At 42.2% G+C, this 23,917-nt stretch overlaps 9 protein-coding genes across 9 annotated transcripts; 3 read left to right on the top strand and 6 right to left on the bottom strand.

Annotated features, from left to right (window-relative positions):
* Positions 1-2,018: 2,018 nt before the first annotated feature.
* ColSpa_04527 (lactose permease) lies at positions 2,019-3,240 on the top strand (the record flags this gene model as incomplete). Its single annotated transcript, XM_049270739.1, has 3 exons — positions 2,019-2,382; positions 2,515-2,635; positions 2,913-3,240. The coding sequence occupies 3 exons, from the start codon at positions 2,019-2,021 to the stop codon at positions 3,238-3,240; spliced, it is 813 nt and encodes a 270-aa protein (XP_049126696.1).
* A 1,364-nt stretch (positions 3,241-4,604) lies between these two features.
* ColSpa_04528 (sorting nexin-12) lies at positions 4,605-5,698 on the top strand (the record flags this gene model as incomplete). The annotated part of the gene is made up of 2 exons (XM_049270740.1): positions 4,605-4,938; positions 5,001-5,698. 2 exons carry the CDS (start codon positions 4,605-4,607, stop codon positions 5,696-5,698), a joined length of 1,032 nt encoding a protein of 343 aa, XP_049126697.1.
* A 1,776-nt stretch (positions 5,699-7,474) lies between these two features.
* ColSpa_04529 (uncharacterized protein) lies at positions 7,475-7,813 on the bottom strand (the record flags this gene model as incomplete). Its single annotated transcript, XM_049270741.1, has 1 exon — positions 7,475-7,813. One exon carries the CDS (start codon positions 7,811-7,813, stop codon positions 7,475-7,477), a length of 339 nt encoding a protein of 112 aa, XP_049126698.1.
* Positions 7,814-7,958: 145 nt separating this feature from the next.
* On the bottom strand, positions 7,959-9,292 carry ColSpa_04530 (uncharacterized protein; the record flags this gene model as incomplete). The annotated part of the gene is made up of 2 exons (XM_049270742.1): positions 7,959-8,819; positions 8,855-9,292. 2 exons carry the CDS (start codon positions 9,290-9,292, stop codon positions 7,959-7,961), a joined length of 1,299 nt encoding a protein of 432 aa, XP_049126699.1.
* A 562-nt stretch (positions 9,293-9,854) lies between these two features.
* On the top strand, positions 9,855-10,761 carry ColSpa_04531 (uncharacterized protein; the record flags this gene model as incomplete). Its single annotated transcript, XM_049270743.1, has 3 exons — positions 9,855-9,959; positions 10,010-10,375; positions 10,501-10,761. 3 exons carry the CDS (start codon positions 9,855-9,857, stop codon positions 10,759-10,761), a joined length of 732 nt encoding a protein of 243 aa, XP_049126700.1.
* A 245-nt stretch (positions 10,762-11,006) lies between these two features.
* ColSpa_04532 (uncharacterized protein) lies at positions 11,007-11,204 on the bottom strand (the record flags this gene model as incomplete). The annotated part of the gene is made up of 1 exon (XM_049270744.1): positions 11,007-11,204. One exon carries the CDS (start codon positions 11,202-11,204, stop codon positions 11,007-11,009), a length of 198 nt encoding a protein of 65 aa, XP_049126701.1.
* Positions 11,205-15,025: 3,821 nt separating this feature from the next.
* Positions 15,026-15,640, bottom strand: ColSpa_04533 (uncharacterized protein; the record flags this gene model as incomplete). The annotated part of the gene is made up of 1 exon (XM_049270745.1): positions 15,026-15,640. One exon carries the CDS (start codon positions 15,638-15,640, stop codon positions 15,026-15,028), a length of 615 nt encoding a protein of 204 aa, XP_049126702.1.
* Positions 15,641-17,042: 1,402 nt separating this feature from the next.
* On the bottom strand, positions 17,043-17,522 carry ColSpa_04534 (uncharacterized protein; the record flags this gene model as incomplete). Its single annotated transcript, XM_049270746.1, has 1 exon — positions 17,043-17,522. The coding sequence occupies one exon, from the start codon at positions 17,520-17,522 to the stop codon at positions 17,043-17,045; it is 480 nt and encodes a 159-aa protein (XP_049126703.1).
* Positions 17,523-17,549: 27 nt separating this feature from the next.
* Positions 17,550-17,849, bottom strand: ColSpa_04535 (uncharacterized protein; the record flags this gene model as incomplete). Its single annotated transcript, XM_049270747.1, has 1 exon — positions 17,550-17,849. One exon carries the CDS (start codon positions 17,847-17,849, stop codon positions 17,550-17,552), a length of 300 nt encoding a protein of 99 aa, XP_049126704.1.
* Between the last annotated feature and the right edge of the window lie 6,068 nt (positions 17,850-23,917).

Below are 23,917 nucleotides of genomic sequence, written 5' to 3' on the forward strand. Positions count from 1 at the left end.
ATAAATAATTTCAAGGTTACATTGTACAATTGGCAGAATTGAGGATCGTGGAATTGGGGAGGGGCCCGCCGTTGGCTTGTTGGAGTGGTGCCGAATTGCAGCTCACTAACGCCAGGCCCAGTCTTGAATTTTGCAACTAATGCGAGATGGTGAGTTACAAAGAAACTCGTGTGTAGAATGATCCGCTCTTTCTCATCTCAGTGCATACTTATTACAGTCGTGGCGCATCGTGGAGGTGTCTAGGTTACTTGTGTTCATGTTCAGGGAGGACAAAGATACCTAGCACCCTTCTCATTCCGCGTGCCAAATCGACTCTTCACGGATATTTAATTCTCTTGGCTACGCGCAAACTTTGAAAGCCTCCATTCGATGCCACTGTTCCAGTTTCGGTCACAATACCATCAGTCATTTTGTGCACACAGGCAACAAATGAGGGGTATTTGGGAGGGCATCCATGTGACATCACGCCAAATCGAATCAATCAATCTACGGGAATAGCAAACGTCTGTTCATAGTCCCATTCACTTGGGTTTTGGGTCACGGGGCGCGGGGTTCGTCTGTCCTGAGTGCACTTTAACATGGGAAAATGTTAGCAAGTCTGGGCCAGACTGTCTATCATCATCCGCATGCATTGGTCTGATGAAATCCAAATTTAGCCTGGCATACTGACCCGCCTTCACAACAGACGGAATTTTGAGTCGACGAAAGTAGCAGGCGGCATGATAAAATACCGGCGTGCGTCTTCAAAGTCCCGATGAACCCTGACCGTTCGGCGCTGCCTCGGTCATTCTTACCCCGGATTTTGTTTTCGGGGTCCGCTTCCCGCGTGGGTTGCAACCCCGCACGTAACCGTAGGATTCTTTACGGATCTGACAATCTGTAAATGAGCTCAAAGAAGAGCTCTTAACAATGATTTGATGGTCTGATGTCAGACCATCTCTTTGGGATCGATCGACGAAAGAAGCGTGGATTGCCATCCATGCCACGGACTTGGGTCACAGGGCCCAATACGGAGTCTTTGTATTTAAGCGTGGGTGCCCCCACTACTAGAGACTCTTGAAGTTTCGCTTGTGCTGATCAACTAAAACGAGACGGCTTCAAGATTCCGCGCAGCAAAATGGCCATCGTTGGCGCAAAGGAAGAACATGTCGATCCGACTCTATCGCGGATCGCTCAAGACGACAAAAAGATATGGTATCAGAAGCCGAGCTTGCGCTTTCTTTACTTAATCCTGATTCCAACTGGTCTTGGAGTGGAATGGACTTCTGGGTTCGATTCATCTATGATGAATAGTCTTCAAGCCGTTACATCATGGTTCGAATGTAAGCTTGGAGTGTAAACCTTCTGTCTCTCTGACACGAACGCTGCTGATGCCGACAAACTCAGACTTTGGGCGACCAAACGCGTCTAGACTCGGTCTTCTTAATGCAATGTACTCGCTCGGTGCTTTGATGGCAATCCCATTTGTGCCTTTCGTCAGCCAACGTCTTGGTCGTCGACGCACTATCCTCTTTGGTTCCTGGATCATGGTGCTAGGTGCCGGACTTCAAGCCGGTTCGCGGAATGTGGACATGTTTTTAGCTTCACGTTGGGTTCTAGGGTTCGGCATCCCTTTCGCTATCATAAACGCATCCTCACTCATTGGTGAACTATCCTATGCAAAAGAGCGCCCAATCATGACCAGGTTCGTTTTTTTATACACCATTCAAGCCCGAAGATGGTTGTTGCTAACTTGGGTGAGAAAAAAGTCTCTTCAATGCTAGTTGGTTCGTAGGTATGATTGAAACTCCGGATTAGTTCACATTCGTAAAAAGACTAACGAGGAAAAAAATGAAAAGGCGCTATAGCGGCTGCTGGTATCACCTATGTATTTCCTGCCTCTTACCACTTGCTCGAAAGGGTTGTGTTATTGTTACATGTACTAATAGTGACAGGGCACCTTTCAAATGTCCAGCACATGGGCCTGGAGGATTCCGAGTCTCCTTCAACTCGTACCTAGCGGATGTCAAATCATATTTATGCCTTTTTGTCCCGAGTCACCTCGGTGGCTTATTTCCAAGGACCGGGGTGATGAAGCATACGCCATTCTGCACAAGTACCACAGCGAAGGCGAGAACGGCGAAGAATTTGTCCGCCTAGAGTACGCACAGATCATGTCCACTATTCAGCAGGAGAAGGAAGTCGCCAGCAAGTTTGCTTGGGCTGATGTTTTCCGCGATGCCGCTATGCGCCGTCGGTTCATGCTCGCTGCAATCATGGGCTTCTTCACTCAATGGAGTGGAAACGGTCTTCTGTCTTTTTATATGAAAAAGATTCTCAATCTCGTAGGCATTACGGACAACCGCACTGTCCAGAAGGTTATCCTAAGCAACACGTGTTGGGGTAAGTTTGTTGTTCTCTCTGTTGTGTGTCGCAAGATTACAAGAATATAAACTAATGTGGGTGAAGGATTAATCAACGCTGTTCCCATAGCGTTGATTGCCCCCCGTTTTGCCAGAAGGAAGATGTTCTTAGTGTGCACCATCGGGACTGCTGCGGTATACACTGTGTGGACCATTGCATCTGCCAGATTCGCGATAGAGAATTCCCAAAGGGCGGCCATTCCCGTCCTGGTTTTCATATTCGTTTACTCCCCGTAAGTAAGAACACTGGAATATAAGAACGCTGCGGGTGCTAAATTTACAATCACAGATTCTATAACATTGGCTGGAATGCTCTTGCGTAATTACCTCCATCTTCGTATAGGGTTCTGTTCCACGGAATTGAAACTAATGTAAACTTACTATAGATACACTTATCTTGTGGAGCTATTTCCATTCAGTCAGAGGTGCGTTTTTCAACTGAAACTGCGCTGGCCTTCTATTTCGCCTCCCTTTTTACCCCATCTGATTGGAGCTAACAACATTTTGTAGGGCCAAAGGAATTGCTGTTGAGCAACTTACTGTTCGATTCGCTGTCTTTTTCAACACTTACGTCAACCCCATCGCCCTCGACTCTATTGGCTGGAAATACTACATTGTATATTGCGTCTGGATCTTGGTCGAGATTGCCACGGTGTACACGATATTTCCTGAGACCCAAGGTCGCACTCTCGAAGAACTTTCTTTCATGTTCGAGGGCAAAGAGATACAGGACAAAGTCCAGAAGAATACCCAAAAGGTGCTTCAAGTCGAACTCGAAGACGTCGGGGCTCGATCACGACCAGGATCACATAATGCGCCTCCGGGTGCAAAGGTTTGATAAAAACGGAATGCTTGCTCCATAGCCTAAGTGGGTCTGGCCGGGGAGGTAGTTACTCATATTGTACCTAGCAGTGATGGGGGACGTGCACCCTGTAAGGCGAAAAGCGATATGGCCAAGATATCCAACACAAGACCTGTTGGCGGTCGACGGTAAGGGATAATTTAAGGAATGGATAGGAATGAAACCGGACGCTTATTCCAACGTTTTCTGCTTGACGTCAAGCCTCTTTCGGAAGCTGCCCTTCAGCCCTGCGGGACCCACCGAGACGGCCCGGGGAGCGGATCTCTATATCCGGAGGTGATCTCCGCGCGGAGGTCTCTCCGGCCTGCCATCGCTTTCGTCCAGACCACAGACCACCTCTGCTGTCAGTGATACCGAAATACCGAGAGAAACTTTCGGTAAGCGAGTTGGGCCAGCTGAATCCCGATGGCAATCTCAGCAGGCCGAAGTTTGTTGGAGAAGCACTCCAGGCAAGGGTGCTGTGGGGCGAATAGCTGGCCAAACGGGAAACGAACGGCGGTAAGATTGTTGATCAGCGACCAGGAGCGTAAACCGGGAAGTGGACCGGATTTGTTGGGTCAACTCGCTCATCATGAGGAAATCCTAGACCAGGACCCGATATGTCTTCCCGTCAACGCAACGCAAGCCAACCAGCTCTGCTAGCTGCGCGTGGCGGCGACCTTGTTTGATTCCGTGGCATTGATCTACAGATGGTGCCTGCGGCTTGTCACCCTCAAGCTCATTTGTCTGCCCTGTTTGTTAGCCACGTCATCGCCTGTGTGCATCGTGTGGCTGAACCACCTTTCAACGCTGTTGGAGGAGAATCTTCGGCGGCACAACGGTCCCGTGTTCACAAACCTTCGCCGCAATCAGCAAACCAGCGGCCCGGAGCAGCTGCTCCTTACTGATTTCAGCTGCCGTGGCACGCGTCCGCCTGATTCGTTTCGCAGCGGCTCAGCAGGAAATAGACTCTCCTGCTAAAATCAAGGCCTGTCACGCCAACTGCTGGTCCTCTTAAGTTTCAGGATTCGGGATGACGCCAGCGAAACGTCAATCCTAGCAGAAGGTCACTTCTGGATTGTTTTGAGGTCAACATTCTGTCTGAAAGGTTCATTTTGGCATCTTTACTCCCATTGTTCCGTCGGGCGGTCTCAAATCTCCACAAATACACGGGTGACAGCTAGGTGTCATTATTGGTATTTAGAACGCGCATACGCCGCACCTGGAACCCGCTGCATGCTGGTATCTCACTCCATCTATCTTAAGCAACCTGATCCATCAACTTGTACCCAATCTCTACCTCCTAACACCGTGTTTATGATTCAGCGCACATTAAAACCATTTCGTTCCCGCAATTAAAAATGTCTCTCGCAAACAGAGCCGTGCGCTGCGCCTTACGCTCTCATGCCTGGCCATCACGCGCACTTCTTGCACCGGCCACCGTCCAGGCATTAAGCGAACCACTTTCTTGCCGACTGTTCCACAGCACACATCGACAGAACGTCGAGCAAAAGCCAACCACTATTGATCCCAAGAAAAACGCTGCGACCGAGATCGTGCCGCCTAGAGAAACCAACTTCGGCAAAGCGCAATTTGCCGACTTTAACTTGAAGGGCCGGACTTTTATCGTTACAGGTGGCGCTCAGGGGCTTGGACTGAGCATTGCGGAAGCACTTGCCGAGGCCGGGGGTAAAGGTAAGACGACCATATTTTTCCATGATTTGACGATGAGGAAATTAAACCTAACATCTGCCTAGTCTATTGCCTGGATAGGCAAGAAAATCCTCATGAAGAATACGCCGAGGCACTTGCCCGAGTTGTGCCGGAATGGGGAGGTTCTCTTCAGTACAGAAAAGCCGACGTTGTGGATACCAAAGGACTCGACAAGATCATCACCGAAATCGCCGACGAGAATCAGAGAATCGACGGATGCGTAGCAGCTGCAGGAATCCAACAAATTACACCAGCGGCCGACTACAGCGTTGATGATGTGAACAAGATGCTAGCCGTCAACTACACAGGTGTCTTCATGACCGCAACGTCCGTTGCACGCCAGATGTTCAAGTACAAGACCCGCGGCAGCATCTGCTTCATCGCCAGCATGTCGGGGTTGATTGCAAACCACGGCCTGCTGTCCCCGGTCTACAATTCTTCCAAGGCTGCAGTCATTCAATTGGCGCGGAATCTCGCAATGGAGTGGAGTCCTATCACGGAGGAAGGAACTGGTGGTGTTCGAGTAAACTGCATCAGCCCGGGTCATATCATGACGCCGATGGTGGAGAAAAACTTTGAAGAGATCCCAGGCTTAAAGAAAGAGTGGGAGAGCCTTAACATGTTCGGCCGGTTGGCGGAGCCAAAAGAATTCAAGGGTGCAGCTCTTTTCTTGATGGGCAACGCTAGTACGTTTATGACGGGTAGCAACCTGGTCATTGACGGTGGTCATACAGCGTGGTGATTGTTGTGGACTGCATGGATCATATACCCCGAGTTGAGCAGGAGCAGACGTTCTGAAACATGTATGCAAAGCATTGAGCAAGGAGCTTCGCCAAAATAGGCTTTTTTCCATTTATAGCCTAACTACAAAGACGTCTTGACACTGAAACGTCAACGCAAAAAACACTTGTTCGAAGCGCACTTACCCAGGGGTTTTAGTCATCAGGCTGCTGCGCTAAAAACCCCTTACTCACGTAAGGGGCAAAAAAAGGGGGGTTGCAGCAGCAAAAGGGGGGTTGCACCTCGCATCACGAATAGCATCACTTTTGCCTATTATATATAGAAACTTCTACTTTTTAATTCAAAAGGTCATAACAACTACAATATTATATAATAATAAGAGTAGTATTAATTAATAGCCTTAATCTAGGGCTTTAAAAAGATACCTTTTTTTCCCTTTTTGCATAATAATTAAAAATTTAAACTACTACTATAATAATACTATTACTAGTATTATTATTAATTATATATTACTATTTCTTTTTAACCTATATTAATAAGAGAATAAGTAGATTATTCTCTATTATGCCCCTGCTTTACTAAGTATCTATATTATCCTTAATTATATAATATTATAACTTATATTATAATAGTACTTATAATATTATTATTAGCGTTAATATTACTAACAGTAATAGTACTAATACTATTTTAAGGTTATTATTTTTATCCCTAGCTATACTAACTAATTCTTTACTAAATACAGCCTTATTAACATTTTCATTAATAAGATCATCTATATCTATAAATATCTCAGGATCAAAGTCTAGCCTAGCTGCCTTTATAGTAGTATTAGCTAATACTTAGTTAATATTGCTTTAACTAAGAGGCCTTACTATATACTTAAATCAATCAAGTATATACTATAATAAAAGGGTAAAGTTAACGTTAATAATAAATTTTTCCTTTAGCTTATTATACTAATAAGGATCTAAGGTATTAAATAGAATATAAATATTAACTTCTTTAGTATAATATAGCTACTATTTAAAGGTTAATTGCCTTATCTACCTATTGAAACTGCGTGGGATAAAGGAAGCCAGCAAGTGGGCAGTTGACACACAAACCACACCAAACACCAAGGTCCCAGTATCGTCACGAGTGCACCTGGAGTGACCGATTACCCCAAGTGACTACCCCAACGCCTAGACCGTGAGATACTACTCTTTTCAGGTCCTCCTTGGCCTGATCAGGGCCATGAGCAAACCAGAAAAGTGTATCCTTCACGTCTTGCAGTCTGTTCGGATTTGCCCTTGTTGCTAAGTGGTACGCATGTGTGTGTCGTGATCTCTGGAGGAGGAGGATACCCTCCTAGACCTTAGAGGTCTAGTCAGGCCTAAGGAAACAAAGCAACAGTCACTTATTACACGTCTTGTTTAGATATCAAAGTGATGAATTCGTCCGTGTCTGTCTAAGTGCCTGTCTAAAGATGTCAAGCTTCTCTGTCTGCTTCGTGATGAGATCCCGATCTCTGTGATAGTATCTGACTAGAGCCCCCTTTTGTACTTGGAAGGGTCCTGCTTAGTCACATCTGATCAGGCCTGTGATTGTGTCTGCAGGCTGATAAAAGGAAAAATGAAAACGCGAAACCCTGCCCCTTTCCAATCGTCCCCCAGTTTTCTTCTTCGCGCAACATATTAAAAGGAGAAAAGTGTAAAAGCATAGGGGCAGACGACATGTAAAAGCAAAAACCAATCCTCCTTATTGTATCCTCCCTGATCAGACCTGTGATGTCCTCCTAGCGGCGGCGGAAAGAGTATCTCGAGCCACTCGCCTCGTTACGAGCTGCCTCCCTCTCAGCCTCGAGACGCTCCTCCTCGAACTTAGCATCCCACTCCCGTCCCTGATCATACCGCTTATGACCCTCCCATCCAGGTGCAATTGTAGGTCGTAGAAACAGCTGCCAAGGGCGCTGTCGCACTGCCACCGTCTCATAAGGGTTCTCGAACATACTAACATATTCGTCCCTGGTGTAGTCGGTAATAGACTTGACCCTGCGCTCCCTTAGCTTGTGGCGCTGCTCCTGTGTATTGAACAGGGCTTTCTCATAAGCATTTCGCTGTCCTTCAGCCTTCATGTACGCAGTAGAAGCCACATTAGACAATCGCTTGAGGTTAAGGGGCAGCGCGGGAGCGCGGGCTTCGCGGTGGCCTCAGACTCAGCATCGCTAACCTCCTCTTCGTCGTCTACATCCTGAGCCTGATCAGGCTTAGGAGATGGCCTCACCACGTTACCTTCTGGGGCTGGCGTGGTAGAGAAGCCTGGCTGGTCCTGTGGCGCACCAGTATCTGAGGGGGGCGCATCGAACCAAAGAGACTGGTGAGATCGTCGTCTTGAGGTGCTGAAGAAGGCGTCTTTTTGATGGGCTTAAAAGTCCCAGGAAAGGTGTTAGAGAATTCCGGTGTGTCCTCCTTAGTCTGATCAGGCTTGCTGGATGCTTCTTGTCGAAGTCTCTTGTCATAACTGTCCAGTACAAGCCTCGGCTTATTGCGAAGGTCCTTTCTGCCGTAGTTTCCTGGTTTACTGAACTCTTCAGTAACCCATTGACGCCAGAAATGGTTAACGTGGTCAATGACGTTGCCTCTGCTATCGTTCCAAACCTTCGTCCAAGTCGGACTCTTTGCGATGTTGGTAACGTTGTCTCGGATGCAGCATCTGATGAATTCCGCTGCATGCATTCCGCAAGTCCACTCGTCAGGCTGTTGAGGGCCGATCACAATGCCTGCTTTCATGCGGATCACCTTGATCAGGTTGGGGGCAGCATTGACGCTCTGATAGAACTTGCAGAGACGGTCCATATCAATAGCGTACCGAAGGGTTGCATCTCCGTCTCTCCACATACTGTCATACCAGAAAGATCGTCCAGTAACTTGGTTAACGAAGAGGGCAGTGAAATGATTGATGTGATGGGTAACGAACGCCAGGCAGTCCGCCTTTCGAATCCGGTCCTTCTGATCAGGTCTGGCCGTCACAGTAGGGGTGTCGCGGCTCCAAGGAGGGCTGTCGGCAACAAAGCAATTGACCTTGGCATCTCGAGCAGCAAATGCCGCAAGACTTTGGACATCGTCAGAGGCCATCCAAGACTGCTTAACCAAATGTCCAACCGCGTTGTAGATACCAGGGAGGTAGGTTTTTGACTCGTTGTTTGTCCACTTCCCCAAGAACCATCTTGCGAAAAGCCCTTGCCCCAGCGATTATACATCATGCTTATGGCAGACGCGTTGTTACTCGGAATCCACATGGGAGCAGGTCCGTCGCCCTGATCAGACGGACCAGGACAGTTGGGAGGTCTCAGCGGAGTAATAGGGTCTTCAGTAGCCGGGTCTGTGAACCCTTCGAGTGGCTTGAGGTCTTCGGGATGCGCGTGCTGTGATTTCTGCGGCATCTTGATGGCGTTCGTGGTTTGCTTAGTCGGATCAGGGAGATTGTCGCTGAGATTCTGAATGCGGCATTCCTCGAAGAGAGTTTGGCAGTGCTCCAAAACCCACATGTTGTTGGTTCCATCTGGGCCGGCAGGAGCGTTCCAGATAACGTTAACGGCTTGGAAGGAAGACATGATGAGTTGTAGATGTGTGTAGATGGGTCTGATCAGGGTGAGAAAGTAAAAAGAAAAAGGGAATAATGTGTTGTTGATTGTTGGTTGGCTCGAAATTGTGTGGCTGAAGTTGATGGTGGTGGTGGAAGAAGGAAAAGTGAAAGTTGTTGTTGGCGGGTTTCTTGGGCTTATTTTATAGCTTTGTTTCTGACGAATCTTGACCTTGTTGTGAGGAAGGAGCAATTCGAAGTTGCTGAAGAGAAAGAGTAAAAAGGTGGATACAGGAAGGTAAAGAAGATAGTTGTTCATCTGCCCAATGTTCACAAAAGTGAATAACTTCTTCCTGTTCACAACAGTGAATCACTTCTTTTCTCTTAGTTCCTTCCCTCTGATCAGTGAATTAGAAGAAGCAGGCCGTAGTTAGCAGGATAAAAAAAAAGAGGCCAGGAATCTTCCTTCAGATCACTTCTTCTCTTCCTCCACACAACTTCACGTTGCTTCTTAAGCTTCATCTTTTCTGCAACTCAAAACCACTCAACAAATCAACTTAACTTTCTCACCACAGCCCTGATCAGACATCGCCATGCCTCCCAAGCGCAAGCCTGAAGCTGCCTGGAACCCGTGGTTCTTTACTTGCGACCCTCCTGCTGGAAACAATTACCTGGCCATAACTCCTGTCAATGCCACAGTAAGTCGTCCCCTACTCCCTGTTGAAGGTTCATAGCTCTGATCAGACAGATCGCAACTTCCTTAGTGTGGCGAAAACTCGAGTCTCCGATCGGTAGTCTCTACTGCGAAGTCCAGTTTGCCGATGAAATTCAGAATGGTCAGACTCGCAAGAAAGTTGCTCAGGCCTTCTGGCAGGCTATCGCAAGAGGCAATGTCCTTCAAGTCCTCCAAGATCATACCAAGACTGGCTTGTTCAAGCGTCGCGTTTTCGTCTATGCCGGTTATCAGGGTGCTTTTGGATCCCTGGCTTGGAAGCTTGCTAGTCGCATGCAGGCTGGCGCCGCCTTGGCTGTCCATGGCCTTGGTGGTCGCAATGCTGTCCCTTGCGAATGCTGCGAAAAGGGTTGGCAGGCTGTCCGGGCTGGGCCTGATCAGGTCGCCTGTTTCGTCCCTTCTGGGAATGCGTCTCCCTTCCTAACGAATTCGGCAATGCATGCTCCAATTGCCTTTACCACGAGACTCAAGTCCAATGCTGCTATCGAAACAAGGACTTTTACCAGGAGTTTGGATACATGGGTCGGGTAAAGGGCACCAAAGAGCGAAGAGCCAGCGGCGGCGGCGTCCCCTCAAGCATTCCTAACAATATCTCTTCTATCGATTCCACGCAGTTCTTTCGGTCTGACCTTATGAAACTTATCAAGGATCAGTATAAGGGGCTTTCTAAGAAGGAGAGAAAGTCGCCTGGTATCTTGGATGGCTCTATCTGGGTGCAGGATAGTATTGACTGGAAGACGGAGGGTGATGATGAGGATTCGGACTAGGGATATAGGGTTGTCTGATGACTTGGTGGTTTGGGCTTAGGATTTGGGTGATTCTGGGATGTTTCTAGGTCTGATCAGGCGTTTCCTTTCCCAGATAACCTCGTCCCAAGTTTATTGATGAATGCAATAAGGGTTCCGAATCAATGAACTTTTCGTGAAAGGAAATGCGTGCGAAATGTTATGGAAATGACAGTGCGATGTAGACATTAATAAAGGAAAATGAAAGGATATGACAGCAGGCCTGATCAGGCTTGCTGTGTCATGTCAGTATACTGCGCGTCCTTTGCCGAGTCCTTGGGTTGGATGTCAATCGCAAGTCTGGACGATGACTTCCAATGCTCTAGTTCTCTGCGGAGCGTGTCGTTTTCTTTTTCGAGGCGTAGCTGTTGAAGCCTCGATCGTGTCTGCATGATGTCTTCGTCCTGATCAGGGCTAGGAGCCATGTCTACTTCCCAAAGTTCGTCTTGGTGGTCCTGGGCTGGGAAGAAGGGGGTTATTTCGTCTTTGAGCTTGGCTTTGGCCCACGCAGGATCCTCCGATTCCCAGAAACCGGCGTCGTTCTCGATATATCTCTTGAGACGTTTCCCAGCGTATGTGGCCCTCGTGATAAGGTCACCAGCAAGCGTCTCTAGGCGGTACATGCCGAGTTCTCAGACACAGAGTGGACTCGTAAAGGGCCTTGCCAACGGTATGTAAGTTTCCTAGCTTTCGATTTGTCGATTGCGCGTTTCTCGTCGAAGACAAGAACTAAATCGCCAGGCTGAAGCTTCTCTGACCGCATTGTGTGTTGATGGCGTGCGTTATAGTAATCCGCAGATTTCTGTCTCGCAAGAGCCACATTCTTGCTGCAGTCTCCCTATCGATTTCAAGTTGTTCAAAGGAGCGTATCCTGGCAGCGAGTTCCTGATCAGGGTCACGAACTCGTCCCCAGTCTAATACTCTCCAAGTCAAGGTAGATTCTTCGATGGGTGTGATCGCTTCGTATCCTGTAGTTAGGAAGAAAGGTGTGTAGCCCGTTGGTGCGCGGACTGTCGTTCGGTCTGCAAACAGCGTAGTAGGCACAATCTTCCCCCAATCTCTTTTTCCTCCGTCTGACCAGGTCAAGATGGTGTGCGCAATGGGTTTATGGCCTTGTTCATTGACCCCGTTCGCCTTTGAGTTATACGCTGATATAACCCTTTTTCTGATACCATACTTTTCATTCAGGCGGTCCACAGTCCCTTTGTTTTCTGGTCCGCCGTCGACAATCATCTCTCCACAGACACCGTGGCGGCAGAAAAAGTCTTCCCAGATGAAGTCGGCGACCTGATCAGAGGTGACAGTCCTTACCCTCCTTGCTTCGGGCCAACCCGTCATATCACAACGTCCCTCGATCAGTGCCCAGGAACCAATCCACTGGACATCAATAGATATCTTCGTAAACGGTAATTCCCCTGGGACTGTACCGATGTGCCAGTCGTCCATCCGGGTTGATCGAGCCTTCTGACAGGCATGGGCATGACGCGAGCTGGGCCTGCACCCTCCGGTACATATCTTTCCAGATATAGGATACAGAAAGCCGATGGAATGTTGCATCGCGTCCCGGTGTCCTGATTCGACGTGTGCGTTCCTGATCAGGTTCTCCTGAATCTTTGGGTCGTCAATAAGGCGTCTAGGGATCGGGCATCTCTTTGTTGGTCGACGGTATAAATAGCCATCTCGAGCAAGATAACACCAGGCCTCTATTTTGAACTTCCTGAAAGTATGCTGTGATATTCCATCTGGCGTAATAGTGTCTTTAGATGGAAGATGATTTGTCTCGTTCGGTCAGTCCAGTACTGATCAGGGCAGAGCCATGCTTCAGGGAGTTGATGCAGGTGAGAGGTCTTTGAAATGCCGGATTTGGATCCTCCGAATGATTCGTGCAGTCGAACAAAGTAGAGGTTAGCGTCGATGAAATCTTCAACCTGATCAGGGCTCTCGTATTCCTCGATATCGGATAACCCTGGTGCTTTTCGTGATAGCGCATCCGCTACCACATTCTTCGTCCCCGGTATATGCTTGACGTCAAAGTCGAAAAGACGTATCCAAGCAATCCACCTAGTGATTAAGCGCCAGGAAGATCGTGAGACCCTCCGTTGAGCTGAGCAACTAGGACCTGTGCATCAGTTTCCAACAAAAATCTGATACCGTAGACGTAGTTTCAGAGCTTCTTCAATGTCATCAAAACCGCTCTCAATTCCAGTTTCCCAGAGTCGTATTTTAACTCAGCGCCTCTCCAGATACCACTTTCATACCTTGCCACAGCCCTCTGGGTACTGATCATCTGACTTAGTACTGCGCCCCAACCTTGCAGGCTCGCATCTGTGCTGATGACCACTAACCCAGCTCTGGGCCATAGGATAATGAAATGATTACAGGAGAAGTTGTTAGTTTGGACTTAAGGGTATCCATGGCGTTGACCTGATCAGGCCCCCAGGTAAACGTGGCGTTCTTTTTGAGGAGTTTCTGGAAAGGCAAAGTGATCTCCGAGTATCTATTGACCTATGATCTGTAGAACCCAGTTATCCCTACAAATGACCTGACTTCACTGATGTCTTTGCATTTTTCCCATTCCTTGATCTTGATGACGTTCGCCTGATCAGGGCAGCGACCTCCAGAACCGCAGACATAGCCGACGATAACAGCCGTTCTCTGAAGCCACTGTGATTTCTTGCTAGCTATTGTGCAGCCTGCCAACTCGACATTGAAGAGCACCATGTCGACGTAGCGAATATGTTCGTAGATGTAGCGTCGAATGCCGGCCTGATCAGGGAGCTCCTCATCGTTGTACGTGGTTGTAGGCCCTTTGATGACGATATCATCAAGAAAAGCCCGGCAACAATGTGGTATAAGGTCATAGAGTATCCGGGTGATAACTCTCATGAACTGTGCCACAGAATTGGTGCCACCTTGCGGTAAGGTGCACATGCGTAGAAGTCCAAGGGGTGTAGCAAACGTTGTTAAATCCCTGCTTTCTTCAGCTAGAGGGACTTGGTCGTATCCAGAGAAGAAGTCCAAGAGTGAGAGAATCTGGCACATGCCGAAATCTTCTGAGAAATTCTCTGCTCCTAGAGGAGCAAAGGCATCGCGAATCATGACCCCATTCATTCGAGTAGCTGAATTGATCAGGCGTAGAGAACCATCCTTCTTCTTTACAAGAAACCAAGGGTTTCGTATAGCCCCATGACCTTCTTCTAGGATACCCTTATCGATTCGTACCCGGATAATGTCCATAGCTTGTGATTCAAGCGCTCTAGGTATCGGAATTCCCTTTTCTCGCCAAGCTTTATGAGGCACAGTCCTGATCACCTGTGGGGGGGCAACTTTCGGGTCAAGCGCGCCGTTTTCAGAGAAGTCCCAAGCGAGAGCATTTTCGCGGTTCAGAAGGACTTGGAGGAATAGGTCCTTCTCGCGGGTAGGAGATGACCAGTGTATCCATGATGGCCGCCAATCTGTCTGGCTTGAGGCGTGAATACGGCTCAATACTTGAATACTTAGGCCTGATCAGGCCTCGGAACGGTCCCTCATCGGGTTGCATTGTCTTTTCGGCTTCAGCCAGGTTCTTGACTTTCCAGAGGGGATCACCGTCAGGGGTTGATCCGTCAGACGGTTGGTCATCAACCGGATGTATCTTCTTGTCTTTTCCCTTATACATGGTGAATACCTTTGCATCCTGCTTGGTCTGATCAGGCTGGGAATGATGTTTTGTTAGCTCCACTGCGTAGCTGTGTGGTTGCTCTGGGGAAACGGCGTCCCTTTTTGTTGATCATGTCGAACTGTTTGACTATTCGCTTCCTGATTCTTTCTGCTTTAACTTTCCCAATAGTCGCTGATAACTGGTTAAGGTAGACCTTGGGGCAGCAGGCCTGATCAAGACGATCTGTGTCGATGTGGGGCGGGTTGGCTTTCCAACGCAGCAAGAACATCCCTTGTTATCGTGCCTTCTAACCTTTGCTATAGTCTTATAGACGTCTTCTACAGCTGGGGCAAGAAGTGTAGTTAGTGCCACTTTCACCAGATAATCTGACTCTTTTTCAGATAATTGGATCACTTCTTCGTCGTCTTCTTGTAGCTCATGTCCAGGAATTTCAAGCTTTCCAGCAACAGTCCTAGTACCATTACTGGAGTCTAGTTTTCCTGGTCTTGATGCAGCTTGGTCTGATCAGGGAGATGGCCTTAAGAGCTCTTACATAGTTGTCCCAGTCTGGCAGATAGTCCAGGAATTTCCCAGGATTGCCAAACTTCAGGAATACAGCTGGGACATAGAGCGAATTTGCCCTGTTGTCAGTATCAGCGTGATCATGTCGGGGCCATACACGTAGTTGATCTGCGTATGGAACCCAAAAGGCGATCCCAGAAGAAGTGGTTCGTTCATCCTTCTATCGTCAGCAACGAACATGCTGGTTAGGAAACAGTGGCCTTCAACCCAGACAGGCACGATAGCTGCTCCGTCAAAGGATACACGCTCTGAATTGGGATCAAAAGCGTTCATCCCAAGCGGCGTAGTTGTAAGCTTGATAGCGTGCTTGTCTGCGTACAATCTTGAAATAACGTTGATTTGTGAACCATTGTCAATGACACCCTTGATCAAGTCGTTCTGATCAGGGCAAAGACCACCGACTCGGACGTTGATCACAAAGTGAGGCATCATAAAGTGCAGAACAATAGACTCAATGGTGGTCAAGTCAAGCGTCTTGATAAGTCTGACCTTAGCAGTTCCGCTCATAAGGTTTAGGACGTCTCTGTTATATCTGTCAATTGCCTCGCAGGCCCCTGATCTTTCGTATGGTTTCACCTCCCTGATCAGGTCAGAGGGAGCCTCTAGGTAGATGTCCGAGTACCCGTTGCTGTCCAGCATCTGGCGTATCATTACCATCGCATCCTGGTTAAGCTGGGCCAGACTCGAAGTGCGACGTCGAAGGGATGGTAATATTCCCTCCAAATTTCTTGGCAATAGCTTGAGCAGACGCAGCTCAGTCCATTATCTCCAGTTGATCTGGGATAGAATCCTCTTTGGCAGTTCTTGAGCATATCCTGAACTATGCGCGAAGTTGGCGTGCTCGCCCGCTGGTACAGCTTGAACAGAAGGGGACCTTGAACTTTCAGGAGTCTGATAGGCCTGATCAGGGTGCACTGGACCGGTAGGTTGTGTCGGCGGAGGAGTCTGGGCACGGGCATCGATATTCATTTCCTCAGCCTGGGAGCCAGTGCTGGAAGTGCTCCCTCTTCGATGCATGTTTTTCGAAACAAAGCCTTGGCGTACTGAATGGGGCCTTGCCTGATCAGGGCGGCGCAGAATAGGTCGCGGCATTGTGTCCAATGACCTGGTAACCGCGTTCACTTTTGCCCTTGAGTTAGGAAGACTTCGGCGTGTGTCTTAGGGGATACTGAGACGCATTTGACAAGATTCACCCGGGCGTCTTGGGTGTACAGCGGTGGGTAGCACTGTATCTCAGGTTGAAAGGGACGTCCAACACCCTGGTCAATTATACGTTTTGCTGCTTTTGCGGCTTCTGGGAACAAGGTGTTGTTCGCCACATGGGTGAGGATAGTAACCCGGTCAGGCTAGTAGTTTTTGCAGGCTCCCAGATAACAACATCAGGAACTTCGTTTACCTCAACGTTCAATCCTCGAAGTACCCCATACTTGTAGACGTCGTGGTCCAACATGATCAGGTTGGCCTCTTTGTCCTTTTTGAGTTACAAGCACATCCAATACCTTCTTTGGTCGCATGCATCATACCAACACTGATCAGGATGGCCTGGAACAAAACCTGGCTTGCTGAAGGACGACGGTTGTCGAGCTGGTGGTGTATATAGCCGTGGAGGACCGGATACAGAGACGTTATAACTACGTGCAACCATAGGTTGACTGTTAGAGATAGTCTGGGCTTCAAGACTGGCTTTTACAGCGAGTGTGAGGGCTGCTACTGTTTTCGAAAGTTCGTCCATAGCGGGATCGGTCATAACTTTGATGTCTTTGAAAGCAGACTTCTTAGGGAGTGTACCTTTGACCTGATCAGGGCTGGAAGGCCGCTTTGAGGAATAGGGAACCGTAGCCGATGAGGAGGAGGCAGAAGTGTCAGAATCTCCGTAATGACCCTTATATCTTGACTTCTGTCCCACCCATGTGAGCATTGCCCTCTTGAAGGCGCTGAAGTTCCCTCTCTCAAACAGATCAGCAGGGGAAAGTCCCATCTGCAAGGACACTGCCATAATCGTGTTTTCGGAAAATCACATAGCAAAAAGCTCAATCAGCTCTTAGGCGCCCATCACAGGCTTCCCTTTAGCCTTTGCCTTTTCTCTTACGCTCTCAACCTTCTGAAACAAAGTTGCAGTTTCTGTCAGGTTATCGTCCCTGATCAAGTCTCTCTTCATAAGGTCCTTGATGCGGCGGTTCGGTTGAAGGATGACCTCTTCGTCGAGTTGTCCGTAAGTGTCAAGAAGGAACTTGCTTAGTTCTTGCCAAGTCTCCTTTTCAGCCTTGATCTTCACCGTTGCTCGGTGTTCATCAGGTAAGTACCATGGCAACGCTTTTGTCTTCTCTTTGTCAGAGTAACCAGCAAGCCCAGTCAAGGCTTCATACTTGTCAAGGAAATCGGTGATGTTACAGCCGTCAAAGGTGGGGGCCCCTTTGGTGTCCGGCGGTGGCATCTTGATGGTTGACCGACGCAGGTTATCTGTCCCGCCCTGATCAGGCTTAACAGACCCTTGGTCCTTGGTCATGCTTGCGTTGACCATTGTTAATAGGTTCGCCATCAAGAGTTGCTAGGCCCGGAAGTCTGCCGCAGTAAGGGAGTCTGATGCCAGATCAGGGGAAGGGCTTATGTCCTTGCCGGCCTGATCAGGACTCCCTTTGTACTGCCGATAGCCTGAGCTTGGGTCCTTGCCCTCGCTTCTCTTGGTGGTTCCGAAGTTGGGAATCTCAGGACCGGTCTCAGACTCAGTGTCCACATTGTCGTCAGGGCCTCGGTAACTCTGGAAAGCTTCACCGGCGAATGAGGCTGCCTGATCAGTCAGACCTCCGAGCTGCCCCGTGTCGGTCGTTGATGGGGTCGGCTTAGACATGTTGCTGATATCCTGGCAGGCTAGTTGTGGGAAGTGTAAATGGTATTGATCACTCTGAATTGATCTTGGGGTGCTGCGCGTAAAATCTCTTCGGAGTTGCTGCCTGGCCCAGTCTGTCAACCTGATCAGACTTGGGAGCAGTATTTTGTATGTTCTTATAAGGCATTGGTTTATTGCGTCCTTGATTGAGTTTCTAAAGGGGGTGCTCGTCAAGTCCAGGCTAATCCTAAAGGAACGTTGAATTTCCATTGCTGCCAATCCATCAACGCTGAGACGTTTAGTCTCTGTTAATAGCGCAATGTCGAACCTGATCAGACCGAGGCTTGCATGGTAACAAGCTCTCGAGAAGTTCTGGGCTTGGTTCGTGGTCGTAATCATTCCGTAACCTACGCTGAGAGAGCTTAGCTCACTGGTCCCAGCAGAAGGTATCATTCTTATCTTATCGTTTTTCTTCTTCCTCTCACGTCTTGCGGGCTCCTTTCTCCGATTGGGCTTGCTCAGTGCTTGCCCACAAAAGGATCGCCCACGCAGAAGGTTTGTCTGGCCGTATTGTGTCGTTATGGCTGGTCGTTCGTTTCTTTGCTTTTTCAAAGAGTCCCGCTTTTCTTGGGTCTTGTCCATTGCGGTTTCTCAGGGTCAGGCTCACTCCCACGTCTAGGACTGAGTCTGATCAGGTCGAGGATATCGTTTCCTTCATATCTTTTCGATGATATGTTCTGTTGGTTGAAGCTATTTTCGAGGTACTGATATCGGATTTGTCGCGTAATCGAAATAAATCAATGAGAAGATCGGCGGTTCGATTCCGCCACGAGGCACCATTGAAACTGCGTGGGATAAAGGAAGCCAGCAAGTGGGCAGTTGACACACAAACCACACCAAACACCAAGGTCCCAGTATCGTCACGAGTGCACCTGGAGTGACCGATTACCCCAAGTGACTACCCCAACGCCTAGACCGTGAGATACTACTCTTTTCAGGTCCTCCTTGGCCTGATCAGGGCCATGAGCAAACCAGAAAAGTGTATCCTTCACGTCTTGCTGTCTGTTCGGATTTGCCCTTGTTGCTAAGTGGTACGCATGTGTGTGTCGTGATCTCTGGAGGAGGAGGATACCCTCCTAGACCTTAGAGGTCTAGTCAGGCCTAAGGAAACAAAGTAATAGTCACTTATTACACGTCTTATTTAGATATCAAAGTGATGAATTCGTCCGTGTCTGTCTAAGTGCTTGTCTAAAGATGTCAAGCTTGTCTGTCCGCTTGGTGATCCCATGCCGATGCCCTCGTGATAGTATCTGACTAGAGTCCCCTTTTGTACTTGGAAGGGTCCTGCTTAGTCACGTCTGATCAGGCCTGTGATTGTGTCTGCAGGCTGATAAAAGGAAAAACAAAAACGCGAAACCCTGCCCCTTTCCAGTACTATTTAAGTATAAGCTTTTATATAATAGTTAGGCTAGTTTTTCTTTTTCTTTTACTTAAACTAGAACTAGAACTAGATAGCTCTTATCTAAGAGACTAAAAAGACTTTAAAGGAAATTAATAATAATACTAGTCTTTACCTATTAGCTTTATAGTAAAAAGAATAAACTTAATATAGTCTATATTTTTTTTTATAATAGTAACTCTTTTAGTATAAATAATAGCTAACTAAATAACTAAAAAAATATAAGTTAGTTATTATAGTAATTAATTATAGTAATTATATACCTTTAAATATAACTATAAAATAAGTCTTAATAGTTTCTTAAAGTATAAGAATAGCTATTTTCTAAAAGTAAAAGTTATTTTATTAAGAAATATTATATATAATTTCTTTATAAAAACGTTAAAAGGGTACTTTTACTATTAAAAGGTTAATTAACTTCTAATACTTATAGATTTTATAAAAAGTAATAGCTAAGAGTAAATTAATATTATAGTAATTACTTATAGTAATTAAATAAATACTTATTATTAGCCTTCTAGTATCTTTTCTTTAAAAGAATAACTATAACTTTCTTAAGCGTTTTTTTAGTAGCTTTTTTAACTAAAAGTTTTTTTACTAAGGCTTTAGTAGTAAAGGACTTTTTAGTATTATTCTTTTTTATAAAAGGCTTTTTAATATCTTTTTTTAAAAGGTACTTATAAAAAGCTTAGGCTATTAGTATTATAATAAATTTAAATAGTTAATAATTTTTAAAAAAAATAAAATAAAAAAAGAAATAACTTATAGAAGTTATTATTATTATTATTATTATTATTAAAAAAAAAAAAAAATTAAAACAAAAAAAGAAAATAAATAAAAAAATATAAGTAAAGTAAATATAATTAATAGTTAAAAAAAGTATAAAAAATAAAGTAATTTATAGTTATTTTACTTATTATTTTTAACCTATTTTTACTTTTTCTTTTTTTTTAACTTTACTTTTTTTTTTTTAATAATAATAATAATAACTTTAAAAAAAAATTAATTTAAAGGTAAAAAACTAATTATTTTATTTATTCTAAAAGTATTTTAACTTTTATTTAGTTTTTTATTTATTATTAAGGATATTTTTTTTTTAGCTTTTATAAGGTCTATTTATATTTATTTGTTTATAGTAATTAATTATAGTAACTTAACTAATATTTCTTTAGGTTACCTATTAAGCTCTAGTATTAGTATAAAGTAAAAAGCTAATAATAGCTACTCTAAGAATATATATACTAAAAAAGCTTATAAGTATGTTAAAGAAATAATAAAGGAAATAAAAGAGCTTAAAAGGGCTAAAAAGTCCTTTATTACTTAAAAAAATTATAAGCTAACTACTCTTAAAAAGTCCTAGTTATATATTAATAATATAACTTTAGTTAAGGCTAATATAAAGGCTAAGGTAATTAATAACGTTATTATTATAGCATAAATATTTTTTTTTTATCTATTTTATACTTATTTTTAACCTTAAAAATAAGTAAATAAAAAGTAATTATCTAAGAATTATTATTATATAACTTAGTCTTTATTAGGCCTCTTCTAAGAGCTAAGCCTTTATTTAAGTTAATAATAATAATTAAGTTATTTAAAATAATAATAATAATAATAACTAAAAAGAAATTCTTTTTTTTAGCTTAGAAAAATAAATAAAAAAAAAGCTAACTAATCTTAAAGATTACTATAACTTTAAAGTTAATTCTTTTTTTATTAAAAGTATTAATATTTAGTAAAAGATATAAGTATTTATTACTAAACGTAAAAAAATAAGTAATTATTATAAAAAATTACTATAAATTACTAATAAAACTAGGATTTTATTTACTAAAAGTACTACTATATAACTAACTACTAGTATATAGCTCTTAACTAGCTTTTTACTAAGGTCTATTACCTAAAGGTTTAACCTTTTATTTACTTTAAAGTTACTTTTAAAGTAGGCTTTTTTTAGCCTAGTTAAAGTCTACTAACTACTACAAATATCTTTATAAAAGAGAAATCTTTTCTTTAGTTAGTCCTAACTAAGTATTAAAAGGTCTTTACTTCTAAAGATTATAAGCTCTTAAAAATTATCTCTTGTTTTTACTAAAAAAAGAAATAAATAAAATTAAAATTTTATAACTAATAGACTTTACTAATTAATCATTTTTTAAGCAATTTACTCTTTAATATTACCTTATTATAAGTTAATAAAGTAAAAGTTTCCTTTATACTATTTAATATTATTACTTAACTTAGAACTTTAAGCTAACTATTAAGTAGTTAATTAAAAAAGTAAACTAATTACTATAACTAATTACTATAAATTATTAATATAAATATAAGTTTAAAGCTCTTTTACTTTATTCTCTTAAGAGAAGATTTTTTCTAGTCCTATAAAAATATAAGATAAAATTACTCTTAACTTAGAAGTAACTATAAGATTTAATTACTTAATAATAAAGGCTTTTAAGCCTTTATAAGAGGTTTTACTACTTTATCTTTAGCTTTAGTTACCTATTAAGGTATACCTAACCTCTTAAAAAAAGGTTTTTAGTATAACTTATAAAGCTATATAAGCTTATAACTTTAATTTTATTAAAGAAATAGTAAAAAATATCTAAAAAGAAGAAATATAAATTATAGTAATTAGTTATAATAATTCTTATTTTTTTTATACTTACTACTATTTTTATATTACTTTAATTATTTTTTTATAAATTTATCTTATACTTTAACCTAAATACTACCTATTAGCTTTTTTATTAACTTTATTTATATTAAGCTAGTTTTTTATATTACTATTATACCCCTTATTTTTAGTATAATAAAATAAAAAGTTATATAAGCCTATTACTATATAAATAATTTATACTTATATATTTAAACTATACTTTAAAACTAAAGAGGTAATTATTTTTTACTTTTGTTTTAAATAACTAAATATTTACTTAATAATTATTTAAAGATAACTATACTAAAGATTATATAACTTTTAAGCTATTTCTAGTAGTTTAACTAAGAATTAAGAAGTAAAATTCTTATAATTCTTATATATAAATCTCTTTATAACTTTATAACTAAAAGTCCTATAAATATATAGTTATTTTTTCTAGATTCTTCTTGAAAAATAACCTATAAAAGTATATATTACTATATATAACTATACTAATACAAACTACTACAAACTAATATAGTCTACTGCATATAAACGCATATACTTCTAAGCATTACATATACTAGCGCTTATACTTATCTATAGGCATATATAGGTATATATATACATATATAAGAAACTATAAGTACCTCTTAGCACTTAAATATACGCTTAGATATACACTTAGATACTATATGTATCTAAAGGACTTTCTATATAACTAAGAGATATTCCCTTTACTTAGACAGTTTTATAACAACAACAAGGTATAATAATACCTTAACAGTTAATATATATATATACCTTTTCTATCTACCTTTATTCTTCTCTACTTTTCCTTGTAACTATTTATAAATAACCCCCTGTTATTCTTACTATTTATTTATATCTTTAAAATTTTATAAATAGTAATAGGTTTTTAAATAAAAAATAATAATATTATTTTAAGCATTAAACCTTATATCCTCTAAGAAATACTAGCCTTTAAAGACTTTAAACTTTTTAATATTTATAAAATTAATTAAACTAATATTATAAATTAACCTTTTAGTTTTAATAAATATAAATAAAAAGCTATTATTAAAATAAATAATAGTAAAAATATTTTAAGAAATTATTTTTTTTTAATTATACTATTTCTTTTAAGTAGTAATAAAAATATATATACTAATAAATATACTATTAATTACTTTAATATAACTAATAAAATATTTACTTAGTTTTTTATTACCTTTAATTTCTTTTAAGACTTTAGCTTTTTTATAAAAAATAATATATACTTTATAAAGCTTTATAAGGTATAATAAAACTTTATTTTAAATTAAAGATATAGTTAATTAATTAATATAAAAAAAGTAAATAATAGCTTATTAACTAAAATTATTACTATAAAATAAAATAAATAAATAAATAAATATTTTTTATTTAATAAAAAGGTTTTAAAATAACTATAAAAGTATATTATTTATAAGTTATTTTAATAATACTTAAAATTACTATTTATTAAAATAAAAAAAGTATAAAAAATAATAGTTTAAACTAAAAAAAAGCTTTTAATATATTTAATATATAATTATAATATTATTATTATTATTAATTTTTTTTTATTTTTATTTTTATTAGCTTAATATTTTATTATAATAATATTAAATATAACTATTATAATAAAATAATTAAATTTTATAATAAATTATTTATAATAATTAATTATAGTAATAAGTAATAAAAAAGTAATTTTTAAAGTATAATAATAATTATAATAATATTAATATAAGTTTTAAATATAATAAAAATTTATATAAAAAAATAAAAAATAACTAATAATTTATACTATATAAAGTCTCTTTTTACTAAAGTATATAACAAATATATAATAATATAAGGTTCTATAATCTAGAACTATAATTATAATATACCCTCCTGTTTTAGGCCTAGTGTAACACAATTTGAGTTCAGAGGGTACTTGTGGCTAGTGTTATTGCACATTTG

The sequence above is a fragment of the Colletotrichum spaethianum genome (genome assembly GCF_022836535.1).
Source record: "Colletotrichum spaethianum MAFF 239500 DNA, contig09, whole genome shotgun sequence".
In the NCBI taxonomy this organism is placed as follows: Eukaryota; Fungi; Ascomycota; class Sordariomycetes; order Glomerellales; family Glomerellaceae; genus Colletotrichum; species Colletotrichum spaethianum.